The sequence below is a fragment of the Branchiostoma floridae genome, chromosome 16 (genome assembly GCF_000003815.2).
Source record: "Branchiostoma floridae strain S238N-H82 chromosome 16, Bfl_VNyyK, whole genome shotgun sequence".
Lineage (NCBI taxonomy): Eukaryota > Metazoa > Chordata > Leptocardii > Amphioxiformes > Branchiostomatidae > Branchiostoma > Branchiostoma floridae.
The window spans coordinates 3,937,892-3,952,765 of NC_049994.1; the positions used below are offsets into that span (position 1 = coordinate 3,937,892).

At 38.9% G+C, this 14,874-nt stretch overlaps 1 protein-coding gene across 1 annotated transcript in view; it reads right to left on the minus strand.

The window, feature by feature from the left end:
- The window catches only part of LOC118403259 (dual 3',5'-cyclic-AMP and -GMP phosphodiesterase 11A-like), a 94,269-nt gene that overhangs the window by 2,775 nt on the left and 76,620 nt on the right, over positions 1-14,874 (minus strand). The window contains exons 5-23 of the mRNA XM_035801869.1: positions 12,911-13,051; positions 11,636-11,688; positions 11,161-11,232; positions 9,958-10,072; positions 9,396-9,471; positions 8,905-8,972; positions 8,305-8,397; positions 7,507-7,557; positions 7,051-7,068; positions 6,144-6,290; positions 5,243-5,350; positions 4,242-4,301; positions 3,591-3,700; positions 3,001-3,091; positions 2,509-2,609; positions 1,911-1,988; positions 1,172-1,235; positions 589-663; positions 1-82 (exon numbers count right to left, since the gene is read on the minus strand). Coding sequence (XP_035657762.1) covers positions 1-82; positions 589-663; positions 1,172-1,235; positions 1,911-1,988; positions 2,509-2,609; positions 3,001-3,091; positions 3,591-3,700; positions 4,242-4,301; positions 5,243-5,350; positions 6,144-6,290; positions 7,051-7,068; positions 7,507-7,557; positions 8,305-8,397; positions 8,905-8,972; positions 9,396-9,471; positions 9,958-10,072; positions 11,161-11,232; positions 11,636-11,688; positions 12,911-13,051 — 1,603 coding nt within the window. The remainder of the gene's footprint in view (positions 83-588; positions 664-1,171; positions 1,236-1,910; positions 1,989-2,508; positions 2,610-3,000; positions 3,092-3,590; positions 3,701-4,241; positions 4,302-5,242; positions 5,351-6,143; positions 6,291-7,050; positions 7,069-7,506; positions 7,558-8,304; positions 8,398-8,904; positions 8,973-9,395; positions 9,472-9,957; positions 10,073-11,160; positions 11,233-11,635; positions 11,689-12,910; positions 13,052-14,874) is intronic.

Here is a 14,874-nt window from a genome sequence, read left to right on the forward strand (position 1 = left end):
CATAAAGAGGGAAACAAACGCTGTCTATCCACCCAAGTTGCATCTCTGGTAGATCGTCCTTTCTTCGCCTGTCAAACAAAGCCTGGAACGACAAGTGGGACAAATAAGCTTGTTTTACAGTATTGGTGGTATATAATCTGTAATCTATATGGGTTGTATACTTTATTCAGGTACGATACTCCAGCATCAACTGAATTAGCAATATGATAACTTGATGATCTGACAATTTTGGGGTGGGGTCACTCTGTATTTGTTTTTATAATTATCGTCATTATCATCGACGTCATCATCATCAACATCACCACCAACATCATCATCACCATTACCAACATTATCAATATCACTAACGTCATAACTGTCATCATCATCATTATAACGGTTATCATCTTTATCGTCATTTTTGTTATCATCATCGCATCATCATCAATTTTATTATCATCATCACAAACTTCATCATCATTCTATCATCATCATTACCGTCTTTGTAGAGGTGCAGCGTCTATTAGTTATTATCATCATTTAATAGATCATGCAATTACTAATTGTAACTTCTATCATTTGCTTAGATATCAGAAATGTTGAAGATACCGCTGGTTCCAAGTTGAGCTCAGCGCGCTCCTTGTCTCCTTGGTCAAAAAATTCACTCGTCACCAGTTCGGCAACCTGGGGTAAAAATTTCGGAATCAATCGTCAGTGCAGACATTACAAAAAAAATGTTTGTCTTATCTACATGTGTACATATGTTATTATTTGGGTTTCAACCTTGTAATCTGTATCTTTGGTATGTTTTGTTTGAACCTTTCCTTTTCCCTAATGACCCTGGTGAAAAGAGGCCAGCAGATTTTTAATTAATAAATAAAGACTCAAATATGTACAAGAAGGAAAATATCTGCTCTACTCTACTATCTGAGAAAAACATTGTCATTGTCATAACTATATACTTGAGTTGCCTTAAAATAGTTAAACTAGAATACAACAAACAGGTCGGTGGTAGGTTTGGTTTCGACTTCCGCGAACCTTTGACCCACTCGTGACGTCACACAAAGACAGTGGATCAACTTTTTCATGACGGCAGACGGACACGGCCGAAAATGTATCAAGAAAAAACATCGTACCAACACAAAGTAGCTTTTCATCGTAATACGGTTTAGTACATTAATGTTTAACTGACCTTTTTCTGTATTTCCCAGGGTTTTGTAACAGCAGCGAGATCACATGCCGTCATCAACATACCACTGTAAAGTAATAATGTTCATAACCTGAAGTTAAGCAAGGTAACAATTCATGATTTTATGTTCCTTCTAGTTAAACCACCCAAATCTCTCTCCACTTCTCATATGTTGCCCAACGTCCTTTGCTTAGAATAAGGGGTTTATTCTATGTAAGCGTTTTCACTTTATGATGCATGTATTTCAAATGGCATCAAATATCAGCATTTATACCTGTAATGCCATCTACATTGTCTTGTTGCAATTTTAGTAAAATGAATAAAAGCAGCCACGGAAGCAAGTGGATAGACTTTGGAAACGGTCAGACGTTCCAGTTTGTCACTCATGAAAGGTAGTGGAATTAACCTGAAACGTCTGGCCGTTTCAAAATCTATACAGGTACCTGAATAAGTGTTATCATGCTTATCCTTAACTGTCAGAATTTCTTACCTTCACCGACGTACAGTTAGCTAACGTCATTTGACGTTAGTGTTACATGTTTTGAAATGATGTCTTGATATATGAGCTATCAACAGCCAAAATGATATCTGATGAAAGCGTATGCTTAAATTTTCTTGCCAGATTTCTTTATTGTATGCTTGGGTATTTTCATTTATTGAAATACGAAGTTATGAGATTAGAAATATCGTGCATGACACGGATTCATTCATTGGTAAAAAATTATTTTGGCCACATACTAACCGTAACATTTCGCGATGCTTCTTGTCATTTCTGTCAAACTCGCCACTGCTCGCAAGGGAGAAAAACTCCTTCCTAATCCTAAAGTCAAAAGAGACAATATAATAATTGTTGATGTAGCTAGAGCATTGATTTTTATATTATTTAGATGGTATTTTCAACAAGTTTTACAGACACTCAAGAGGTGAATTTTCATATATAATGTATTCCTGTCGCTTTATTATGTATACCTTCACGGATGGAAAACACATTTTTGCTAAGTTTATTCTTCTATCGATCCAAATATATAAAGGTTAATGGTCGTAATTGATAGAATAGAAGGCAGCCTGTGGTGTTTAACTACATTATGTAGCAAGTGTTAGGACAGAGCAGGAGGGGCTGGTCACCATGTATATATGAATACGCTTGAGTGCGAATAGACAAAGCAGTATAGTTAGCTTGCTTAGACCAAGTGAAGGTTAAAATTAAGCACTTCCTTGCAAATGTTACCTGCCTTGTCTGCATAACATGTTACATCTTTAATAAGATATAAAATACATAGGCTGCCACTTGCATATATACAGTAATGTCTGCAGTTACATTGTATGTCTGTTTTACTTACTGGAAGTGCAGTGTGAGGTCCGTCGACAAGATGGCGTGCTTTAACATTTTCATCACCTTACTGTATTCTTCGTTCGTGAGGTTGGAAAATATGTTGTGGCTCTGAGATACAAGAATAATCAATCACAAAAAGCTTAATTTCATAAGATGACTAGTTAATAGAATTTTTCATCAATCAGTGACTTATCTTGCAACTCTCGCGAGAACTAGGTCACTCCGTGAACAAGATGGACTGGATAGCCATCGAAAATTTGGAGGTACGTTCTACTTACCTTTGATAAGTCACTGATTGATGAAAAATTCTATTAACTGTGAACATACGTGACTAATGAATCTCTTCAACGATAAGATGACTAATATGTAAGAAGACGAATGGACAAAATACCTTCTGAGGTAATGACAAATAGATCCTGAAACATTTACTATCTGTTAGTTTCTATTGTAAATTGCTTTTGGTATTTGTTAGAGCCTTATGTTAGGTGTTTGGTTCTACCTGATTGTTAAGAATCATGACGGCATGGTTGAAATGGTGGTGCTCCATGGTGGCAAAAGTTCCGTACAGTTTGGCAAGCGGCGACTGGCTTCTGCATAGGACAGAAAAAAACAAGGTGAAATCTGTAGGGTACAACCTTTTGTAAAGCCTTGGGCGCACTTCAAATGCTTGAAACTTCAACGCATTTTTACCTCCATGCACTGAGTTTTTGTTTTTGATGCGCATATGTTGGTAGTTATACTGTCGACACATGCTATTAGAGAGTAAGGAAGTATATAGGAAGACGAAGTCACCACAAAGTTCAAAATTGAGGAAGTGACAGAAAGTAGAGTTCAGAGGTGGTAGAACTAGTTGTTTATCACAGGTGACAGACATTCCAGGTCAAGGGTCAATGGAAGAGGCTAATAATACAGTGGGACGCATTGCTGCAGTATATCTTTCATATGACAGTCCAATTCGCAGTGTAGTGACGAGAAGTTATAGATAGGCATATGTAATGTTTCTCGTTTGCATTATTGATTGATTATAATCAAACAACAGATACGAGAAACTCTAGACATTTCAAGGAGGCGTGATATCTTGGAACTCACTTTTGCTGGAACGCGTTGTTCGTTCCTCTGTGGTCCAGGTCATGACAGAGACAAGCGACAAGAAGAACCAACATCTCCATGGACGACATCTTCTCAGCGAGGCCCCCTGCCTGTAGTACCAAGGATTACAGAATAATCACCAACCGTTCTGTGACAATGTCTTGTACGTGCTATGAAGCTGAGCAGCGAAGTAAGACATTTCCTTGCTGTCATGCTATTTTCCTACCAAGCCAGCAAACGTCTGCGAGGATTCCTTTCATACTAGTTGTTGCAGTAGATATAAATCTAGCTGGGTCATGCGGACTACCATGCATTTGGACTACAGGGAAGGACATGCAATGCGTGCCGGTGATGGGGGTACTATCTCTAATCTACCTAAGTTTTCCGAAGCGTGAGGAAAAACGGGCTAACGGTCCAGCTCCTTCGTGAAACAAGGAATCCCGCAGATATTTTGCTGACTTGTGTAACAGTACCACAATAACCATAATAGTGGTTTGAAATGCTGAAAAATAGTTTGACAGCAAGGATAATTTTTGGCGACGCCTCAGGGCGAGCCAAATGATGTACTTCGCTGCTCCTAAGTCTACTAGGCGGGATGTGCATGGGTGGTAGGGGAGCTGCTCCTCTAGTCCCAGGGGCCTGGGAACTTACTTGTTGCCTTAATTGGTCACCTGGGTCATCTGAGAATAAGTCTTCTCCCATACCACCATTCTGTAAAACAGCACATGACATGACAGGGGTAGGGGTTGGAGATTTCTTCTATGTTATGGAAAATCCACCGGAAGTCAGGAACCGGTCAGTGCACGTTTTTAACATAAAACAGATAACATAGACAGAAAGACCAATGGAGCTATACATCGATACACAGACATATAAACGGTAGATGCACGTACAAATACCATTAGATAGAACAATAGCGATACATAGAGTACATAGAGAGATAGGTAGAACTATAGTTAAAATAAATAGAAGGATAAAAAGAACAATAGACACATAGACTTATAAGTATCATTAGATAGAATGATAGGTAGAGAGAGAGATAGGTAGGTAGAATTATAGCTAAATAGATAGAAAGATAACAAGAACAAAAATACCTAGACTTATAAAAATCATTAGATATAACGACACAATAGATCCAACAATATAACATTACATAGAGAGACGCTTGATAAATATCATTAGAAAGAACGAACAATAGAGAGAAAGATAGATAGATGGTAGATAAATCATCAAAATGATAGATTGATTGACTGATTGATAGACATAATAGATGGCATATCAATGGAAACATATCTCAAGGAAACAGATAGACGCAGTTGGTACCTCAAGAGGAAACTGAATGATTCTACAGAGCAAAAGAATCTTTTGCATTTTCCCAAATTATCGTTACTCGTACTAGGCTTCGTTGTGATTTCTAATGGGAGGCATTGTCTGAGAGTCTGACTTGTCGAGCTAGTGGTCTCTTCTTACAAACTGATTCTACTAAATAAAAGATTCTTAGCATTTTCTCCAAATGTCATAACCTGCATTAGGCTTCGTTGTAATTTCTAATGAGTATCATTGTCTGAGAGTCATTGGACACTTGTCTAGCTAGTGATCTCTTCTTAGTATAGAAAACTATAGCAATGATAATCACTTGGGACAGATTTTACCGTGAGCAAGGCGTGCATGACCTGGCACACGTTGAAGGCGTGCCTCCAGTTGTGGTAGGCCACGTTTCTGTAGTTCTTCCTCACAGTCAGCATCAACCTGCACAGCGTCTGCAGTCACAGCAATGGCAAACACGTCAGTAAGCAAGGTCTAATGGCTTCGTCATCTTCAGTCAGCTTTTACACTTAGCATATTCAATATCAATGTATTTCAATAATAATGCATATCGGTAATCAACATTGAAGCTGAGTTGGTTGATTGAACTGAATGATTGAACTGAATTGATTGGTTCATACGCCACGTATGAATACAGTTACTTCAAATTTTCTTCAAGCAATTACTCTTTTTAAAGGTAAGGTACACTGAATTTTCGACGGCTGACAGCCCATCCACGATCTACGCAACCTGGCCTAGTTCTCGTGCTCTCTCGCGAGATCGATACTAGGTCATTCTCCGTGAACAAGATGGACTGTCAGCCGTCGAAAATTTGGAGGTATGTGCTTTACCTTTAAAAACAGTCATTGGTTGAAGAAAATTTGGAGTAATAGATGAGTTGATTATTATCAAGAGATGGACCTCTTCAGCTGTCTGACACAATCGCTGTTGACACGTGACTTTCGATCACGTGACGGAAAGGTGGGCGATATCGACTTTGAACGACATTTGACCCATTGCTGACGTCACACGGGCAGAAAAAAACACATGACTGTGCCAGGCAGTGGAATTAGACTGAGCGAGTCAGTCGAAATTTCTGGGTGAAATGTTTGGGGGTTGGGTGGGGGTGGGGGTCGCGGGGAGGGGTATAGACGGACCACGCGTGGATGTTTCCCATGTAATCAAATTAACATAGCCATACGCTTACGTCAAATGCTTATAAACCTATTGATTACCTGAAATACGTACCTCATAGTCTATCTGAAACTTATTGACGAGGCCCATAGACTCAAACATACTTATTGAAGCAGTCAGCATCTCATCTCTGTTCAATAAGAAATCGTTAAACGTAAAGGCATTGAGGTCTAAGTCCTCCACGACCGGAATACTGGATGCCTGAGGACCACAAAAGAAATAGAAGCAATCTAACGTTAGTTTGTTCACAAAGGCTTGTAGTATACATGGCTATGCACATTGTCCAATGTATCTATGAGTGATTAAACCTGGTTGCTATATATATATGTGTGCAGACGGTGGTAAACTTTCAGCACCATATTGCGAAAGATAGGGGCGTTCAAGAGGACAATGCTTTTAGCCAAACAATGCACAAACAATTCACATACACATTTGGTAAAGCTTTTTTTTCGTTTCTTAGTTATGCAAAACTGCATATGATATATATACTTAGAGTAAGATAATTTTGAATGTTACGGGAATAAGAACTTTACAGAAACATACAAGAAACAAGGATGGTAAACTTGTGTGGAGACTTCATATTCCACGTGACTTTTACAACAGAAACTACTTGTTTGAAAATGCACTTATCTCCGACAGAATCTACATAGGCATATCTTTCGAAATATCATAACATACAATTGATATCTGGAGCTTTCTTTTGGGCGGTCTCAAAGCTATTTCACAAACACAAGTGTAATAAATGAAATAACCGCTAAAGAAACTACACAGTCTACACTACATACTCCGGTTGGTCAAACCATCTGTTCAATCATTCCTTGTATATTAAAAGACAACAATGCATATTTATGACATTTCGTGGTGAGCATTAATACATTGTGTAAAATTCGACCTAGCACTCACATTACAGATCCTCATTGCTCTACTAATCATTTAAGGAATTAGATTAACATACACCCACCCCAGGATTGGCATCAAGCTGTGTTGGGATTCAAGGAAAAGTTGGTAAAAACTAAGGTCTTTAGGACAACATCTTATATTACATAAGGCACAAAGACGCATTCAAGGAGATGCAGTTTTCTCTGTCAGATTCCATAGATTGCTATAAAATAGTAGAACTGACCAAGTAGACAACCTATAGGTTGCAATCTATACTCGTATGACCGCCTAACTCTTCTGAGTCTATTTGACCAATTTCTGCTACTTTTCAACAATCTATAGATACTGGTACAGACTAGCTCAAATTACATCAACACCCAATACTAACTAAAGACAACCTTTCTGATATCCACATCCATCTATACGAAGGAGATATGCATAGCTAGCACCACTAGGACATCGATACAACGTCGTGTGTCACGATGGAATTTGCATAGGTTTTTTTGCATCATATATGATGTATAGCGGAAGTACTCACTTTTAAACTCTCTACGTCTTCCTCTGACACCACTGCGTGGTACGACACGACCTGGAATATTCGCAAGAGTAGTGTTAACAATTTGACAAGCAACTAGGTGGGCAGATGTTACAAGTAAGTAGCGCTTATGCATTTGTTAAGATCTTGGATCCGCAGGTATTCAACAAAAACAATTATCCTATATGTAAATAGGGTGAAGACACAAGATAGGTCATTAGGAAACGAAAATGAGTCGAGACAATGATTATGCTAATTAGTACATCAGACGTATTTCTTTAAGTACAGGAGCTAATTTTTCTGTAGGGGCTTTAAAAAGGCTGGTCCCAAGTTCTGTAAAGTTCGACACGTAGGCCGTCTTTCCTGTTAAGAATGGGACATTACTAGTATCTCATATATTGCCTCGGAATATGATCGGTATAGCCACACACCCCTCCCCATGTGGTCCCTGCCTGTTGAAGACGATTCCCCCAGGAAGTTTCCCCCCAGTCGATTCCCCCAGGAAGTTTCCCCCAGTCAATTCCCCCCAAGGAAGTTTCCTCCAGTCGATTCTCCCCAGGAAGTCTCCCTTCCAGTCGATTCCCTCCAGGACGTTTCACCCCAGTCCCCCCCCCCCCCCAGGTCGATTCCCCCCATCTGCAATCTGTCGCTACATTATACCATACATTGCTGAATATACATACCTTAATGCCTGATAGATTCTGTAACACCTTACCCTGTAACACCTTACCTTAGGTCAATTTCCAATCATTTCAAATCTGTGACCAGCTATTATAATCCACGAGGCTAATGCATGCTCACCTCCAGTGCTACAGACTGCTTGGCCATGGCCTTCGTGATCTCACTGTACATCAGGGTGTTGTTGATGCCAAGGCCACAGAAGATGGCAAATGCCTAGAAGAAAAGCCAAAAGCAATTTCTTAAAGTAAGCATCTTAAAGACTTCTTAAAGGTACATTTAGTAATTGAAAAATGAAAGCATATAGTAAATTAATGATGATGAACTAGCAGTCTTCGCGATTTCATCAGTGAGTACTTATTGTGTCACTATCTCACCATACAGCAATTAGTGTGACAAGAATATCTAAACCTCAACTCATACGGCGCAAAAAGACATTTGTTTGATCGTCCGTACGTTCGTTAAGAACTTAAGACCCTTGGAGTGCCTAGTATCTGTTGCAGTACCCGGGGTGCATTTGCAGGGAGAGTTCGCCAATTCCCTTTAACGTGTTCGAGACACTAGAACAAGCTTATATCTTACGTGCCTTCCACAAGGTAAATCTATCCCCAACCAAGATTTGAACCGAGATCTCCCAGTTACCGACTAAGTTGAACCAGGAGCACAACTGTTTGTCCTGCTACCAGTCGAGCTACAGGGACATCCCAAGAGAGAACGACTTGCCTTGAACAATTGTTCGTCCGCTTCATCGAATGGGTGTCCGTCTAGTTTGTTGAGAAGCTGCGCAACCGCTAATAGTGAAAGGTGTAAAATCAACAGCAGAAGTGTGACAATAGACAATTGTATAACTCTAACTATATAATGATAATGTACCGTAAGTAATTTATAGACCTTACAAAAGTCGCAGTAGTTTTGTTTTGTCAATAAAGATTTTCTATAAACATTCTAATATACAACTTACATTTGCCATCAGGTGAACGTAGCAATGTATATGTCTTAGTACTAAGTATGGTAATTGCATAAAGTTGAAAAAACTACCATCATTATCCATTAACGTAAATTCAGCAATATGCAAATGTATTTTATTATAGACGTGTATAGATTTATTCATTCATCGTGCTTCCGTACACGTATTTTTAGCCTTGCTTAAAAGTCATATATCACAATGTCTCCAGCGCATATGAGTCGATAGTTAGTAACTTACACCTACTTACCGATGATTTCGTGGTGGTTGTCCCAGATGGGCACACACATGATACTCTTCGACCGAATGCCGAGCACTTTATCGGACTGATAATCGGAAATATGAAAATAAAATTAATAAGGTAATTTGGTATTAACTTTATTTCCCAAATAGAAATCCATGATCAAGTGCTTTAAAAACGGAATTCAGTATACCAAAGTTCACTTGTACTGTGTTGTACTAGAATACACCATAAGTGTAGATTCTCACTATGCAGATAAAGCAAGCTGGACGTCCCTTGAGCTGTCGCTGCATTTTATCTTAAATCTTATACTCCACGACCCTGGGAACACTTGGTCCAATATATCATGAAGCATTGTTAGTTTGAATTATGTGATCAGTTGTCTCAATGCTAAAATTATTCACCTAAAGGTCATACTCAAATTCGCAAATATGTATTAATCAAGTGTCTTTTCTTTCCAATTTTGCATCCTTGACGAAATTGAATTTTAACTTCCAGGTACTGCGCATGTGCAAGCGAATGTTACATCCGGGTTCATTTTACATCCGGGTCCTTTCATACGGGTACTTACCTCGGAATCAAAGCGAGGGTCCTGATAGGCGTCCGGAATGTTGACCGCCTCCCCTCTGGACGCCACATAGTCCATAATTCCGTTGGAAACCAGGGGGGCAGAACCACTTTCTGAACTTAAACAGGAAAAAGAAGAAGCGCGAACCTTCAGTATCAACCACGCACGACTTGCTACCTATAAAAATGATTTGAGAAAATTTTTGTTCTCTCTTTTTTTCCATTTTATCTGTCACGATTATTATTTTATGGAGTGTCTTATTTTAGTTGCTTGCTGTTGCTGAAAATATTTCGAAGGTTTATTCATGCATTGTTTTTGTTTCGTTTTTGTTATCAAATGAAAAGGCACCAGCATCTCTGTTATTTTACACAGATTTTAATCATCTATAATTATCTTACGAAACCTTTCCTGAGTTGGAATCCTCGAAAAATGCTGAATTTAAAGTACAATTAATATTTTGTGAATCCTGTTTTATTAGAGTAAAAAAGGAGTTGGTATACTGGGGAACAATATGCTACTTCTCTTCATGTAGAGTTCCTTATGTCCGTTGAAATGTTTCACTGACAATACAAATTTGAATTCCATTATGACATTTGATTGTAAATTGCAAACGTTCTCCTTTTATTGTTGTTATTGATTTAAAATTTACTATTTTCTCGTTGCGTTTACCTTGTTGTCTTACAAAATCTGCAAACCATGTGAAGAAATTCACGTTTCACTACCTTTCGCAAACCGGTCCGTTTGATTATAAAACTATTTTAATGTTTATCTTGATAAGTATATTCATATTTACGTCATTGCATGATTTGAGAATTGACGTTGGAAAAAGTCGTATTTTCACAAAAAGGTGCTCTTGTAAAATGACACTCAGAGAGACACAAAAACACGTATAATCTTTCAAAAATGACAAAAATGGAGATGCATTAAAAACAATAACTGCTCCGTTTAAAAAACATTACCTATTGCAATAGATATTTCCTAGAAGTAGCTAGGCTACTAGCACTAGCTACTAGCACTAGCTACTCCCTAAATTTAGCTCTATCGCCACACGTATAGTTGCACACATACTACTTGCAGTTCTCTCTTGTTATTACCACTTTTAGCAATTTACAATTGCAGTATATAACATCCATTTCTGATGTTACAGTTTTTTCTCCCTTTTTCTTTGCTTTTTTCTAGTGACACATAAGTCGCACAATGTTTTACCTTTGGACCGTATAGAGCGTATAATCCTCCAAAATAGGTTCAAACACTCTGCGCATCTTTCCCGAGAACCTGCTATAGGTGGCATGCAGGAAGTTGATGAAGGAAGGAAGAATCGGAGGAGGAGATGTACAGGTCGGAAGAATTGAGTGATCGAGAGAGTCGTCATTTGAAAAACAGGATTGATGTAATGGGGAGAATGTCAGATGGAAGAAAAAGAGGTTAGAGAGATAGAAGCGGCTGGAGAATGACGATCTTAGTAGAAGAGGTCTAGAATTTTTAGTAGAAGGTTTTTAACTTTAGATGGGTGTGCAGTTTTACCTTACCGTGTCTTTGTGCACATTCACTTATCTTGTTCCTAGATTAAAACTTTTGGCAAAGGTTTATTTTCTAGGCAAGTGTTATTGTTTGATCTTATTTTATCCCTTTATCACTAAACATTTCATTGTGAGTATTTTCTGAATTATTTTTGCCTTACCTTGTGTGAGAAAAGGAAGATGTAAGGTTGAAAGATTTCGTGAACGACAGCTCCTGCAAAATATACAACACATGATTAAGGAGGCAATCGATATCCAGCTGGAGGGTACGAAGCTGAACCGCAATGAGGGCTGGGAGCTGCCCAAGTCACTGCAAGGAGGCGGGGTGAGGGGAAGAAGATCCACGCAAGTCTCGAACTAGTCTTGCACTCTCGCGAGACAAGGTCACTCCGTGAACAAGATGTTATGTTGGCAATTGGAAGGGTATTGTAGTAACTGTATTGATACGTTAACGGTGAATCTCTTCAACAAACAAGAATCTATCTCAATGGACTTGAGCGGATCTAAGTACATAGTAACAAAAGAAAAATCAAAGGTTGTCTTTTAGTGAATAGTTCCTGAAAATGATTGTATAAACACATACTTATCTCGTAAGAAAAGATCTTGTATTAGGTAGATTATTTTCATAGAGAATGTACTTAGTAGGTGCTATACTTTGCACCTTGTACAATTGTTTTGAAGAAAAAATATCATTCATGTAAACTCTTTAAGTTCTCTTACATCGTGATGACTTCAAAAGAAGTAAAATAGATAAAATAAAATGCACCATGTACATGTTAGACCAATGTCACAAACCTGCTATTCATATATTATCAAGTAATTGTCACTTTTCTGATTACATTAAGAAAACCGGGAGGCATATGCAGCCGTCGGGACTTTAACGTTGTCTTCTGCTAAATACTTACTCTGGACTATGTTTCCGTAATTACGTGTAATTGGAATTCCTGATGTAATCAGTGGTGCCTATTATTATCAACAGGAAACACTAGAATTGATGTCTAATTTGGAATATTTCAAGAAACTCTTTTTAGGAATGATATCATCTGATATTGATGTCCATATACTGGGTGATTTTATATCATGATGCAGAATATTCATTCCCATCACCATAAAGAAAACATATTTTATTGTAGAAAACAGTTTGCTCTAATCATGCCTGACCATCTTCGAATTCTGGAGAATTACTTCCAATGTCTTGAACATATCTGACTGTTAGCAATATATCGGTTTTTGTAACTTAAATCTATCCACTTTGAAAATAGCGTTGTCTGAAATCAAACTATCAATTGTGCTGCCATTTATTTTGGATATTTTAGTACGAAGGTTAAAGAATTGTGATGCCACCTTACAATTTTCAATCGAATATGCATAGCCACATCTTACACATACATTGTATGAAATTGTAAACGGTTCAACGAAACGGATAACAAACTTACCTGGTCTCCCTCATTCTTGAGGAAGAGAACTGAGCATCTCTCGCACTTCATCAAGGTCAGGGCCTTCATCATGATATTCAGCACGATACTATCAAGGCACGTCTGCTCCTCGAACAAGTCCCGGGCCACTTCCAGCAAAACCTGCACTCAAAACGTTCAGAGAGCTACGTATGTAATCCGTAAATAACTTCATCAGGTTGGCAGTCATTCATATACAGTGGAAGCCAATTAATTGCACGTCAGATAAACGCACACGTCGGTCAATCGCACAGAATCCTCAAATCCCGTGGTGGTGTGGGAAACCTCGCATTATCTCACACCACGGATAATTGCACCGAATTCGCTGGCAAATTGGGTGTGCAATTACGCGGCTTCCACTGTAAAGTAGTAAGGGCAGAAGGACACGCTGGATTTAGGAGGCAGTCTGGATCAGAAAATCAGCTCCAGCCATGAACAGAGACGAGGGGGGATACAAGCTGAGCCACGTTTGGGACGGCATTCTCGCTGCTGCAGCGCCACCTACATCGGCTATAAGTAGCAGCAAGAAGTAATTTTCAGTCATTCTACCCTGATGATGGTATCTGATAGACATCGAAACGTTGGAAGTAAGTACTCCCTGGTTGTGCCTAAAGAACCTTACTATATAAACGTATGTAATGTTAAGGTAAAAATCAGAAAATAGGGGCTTTGCCTGGCGGGCTTTTTTTTGGCGTGGCTTCAAGAGACACACTGTGGCTAACGGGGTGCTTAGGGGCACAACTGGGCCCCGGTTTGATGTTATTTCGGAATTAAAATAAACTCGGGACCAAATAACAAGTAGACGCCGTAATCTAAGACATGTAAATATTCGATACATTTATCAGGACAATTGGCAACACAAACTGCAGTCAAAAGGGGGCGCTTTAAACACAAAAACCGATAGAGTACAACTATTAAATCCATTTAACTTTCAAGATATATTAGGAACCATATGGATACATCTTGATAATGAGAGATCACCAGGAATCATGTGTAAACATCGTTGTTACCAAAATCTATTGAAATGACTTGTTGAGCTGACTTTCTATTCCTTATGTGGACATGCAAAGGTTCAATGCATGAAAATAGCATGCTCTATCTTGAATGCAAACTGGAATCAGAAGAAGCTATCAAATAAGACGCCACAGTTCTGCTTTCTTAGTAGTTGACATCACTATTCACAAAGTATCCAGTTGGCTTACAGCAACTACAGTTACATTGATGTACGGAAAATGATTCTTGCCCGAAGTCTTGGATACACTTCAACTTGACAGACTTTCAAAACGAAGACTTATTCCTTATTCAAAATGCAGATTTTTGTCGATTTTCTTAAAGTTGTCTTATCTTCTTGCACACTTACGACAGCTGCGCATAAATCAAGACTATAGGATTCCTCCAGGGTAAAGCTATTGCACAAAAGCAGTGACCAAATTTACTTGCGGTATGATACTATCAGACAAGAAAATGCTGGGCCATAAATCATCTTGTACACGGAACTCTATCTTTTCTTATCTAGTGGGTCCCGCCGGTAGGAATCAATAGAGCCTACATCGACCGTTACCAGTACTTCTGACTGTCCAACAATAGTCGGAAGACGTGTTAATCAATTTTGGTTAGTTCCGAGAATCGGGAGGGAAGACAAAGTCGATGGAAGGCTACAGTGTTCGAAAAAGAATTGATACAATTGTTTTGTGGAGAGGTAATATGAGGGCATCCGTTTGAGGTAAAAGTTTTGAACTTTAAGTTTTTCACTGTGATTTAGGTATAGAAAGTTTGCTTTGCAAGCAGAATGGGACAAGGCCTGCCGTCAACGCTATAGCGCTAGCCTGGGGGCCCAGACAAGATCGGGTAGCTAGCTCGAGTTTTATTCGGGGACCCAAGGCAGTCAGCCCGCCGATCTCTAATTAGCGCTCCGGATAACTCCTTCGGGCTTAAACTCCCCGGAG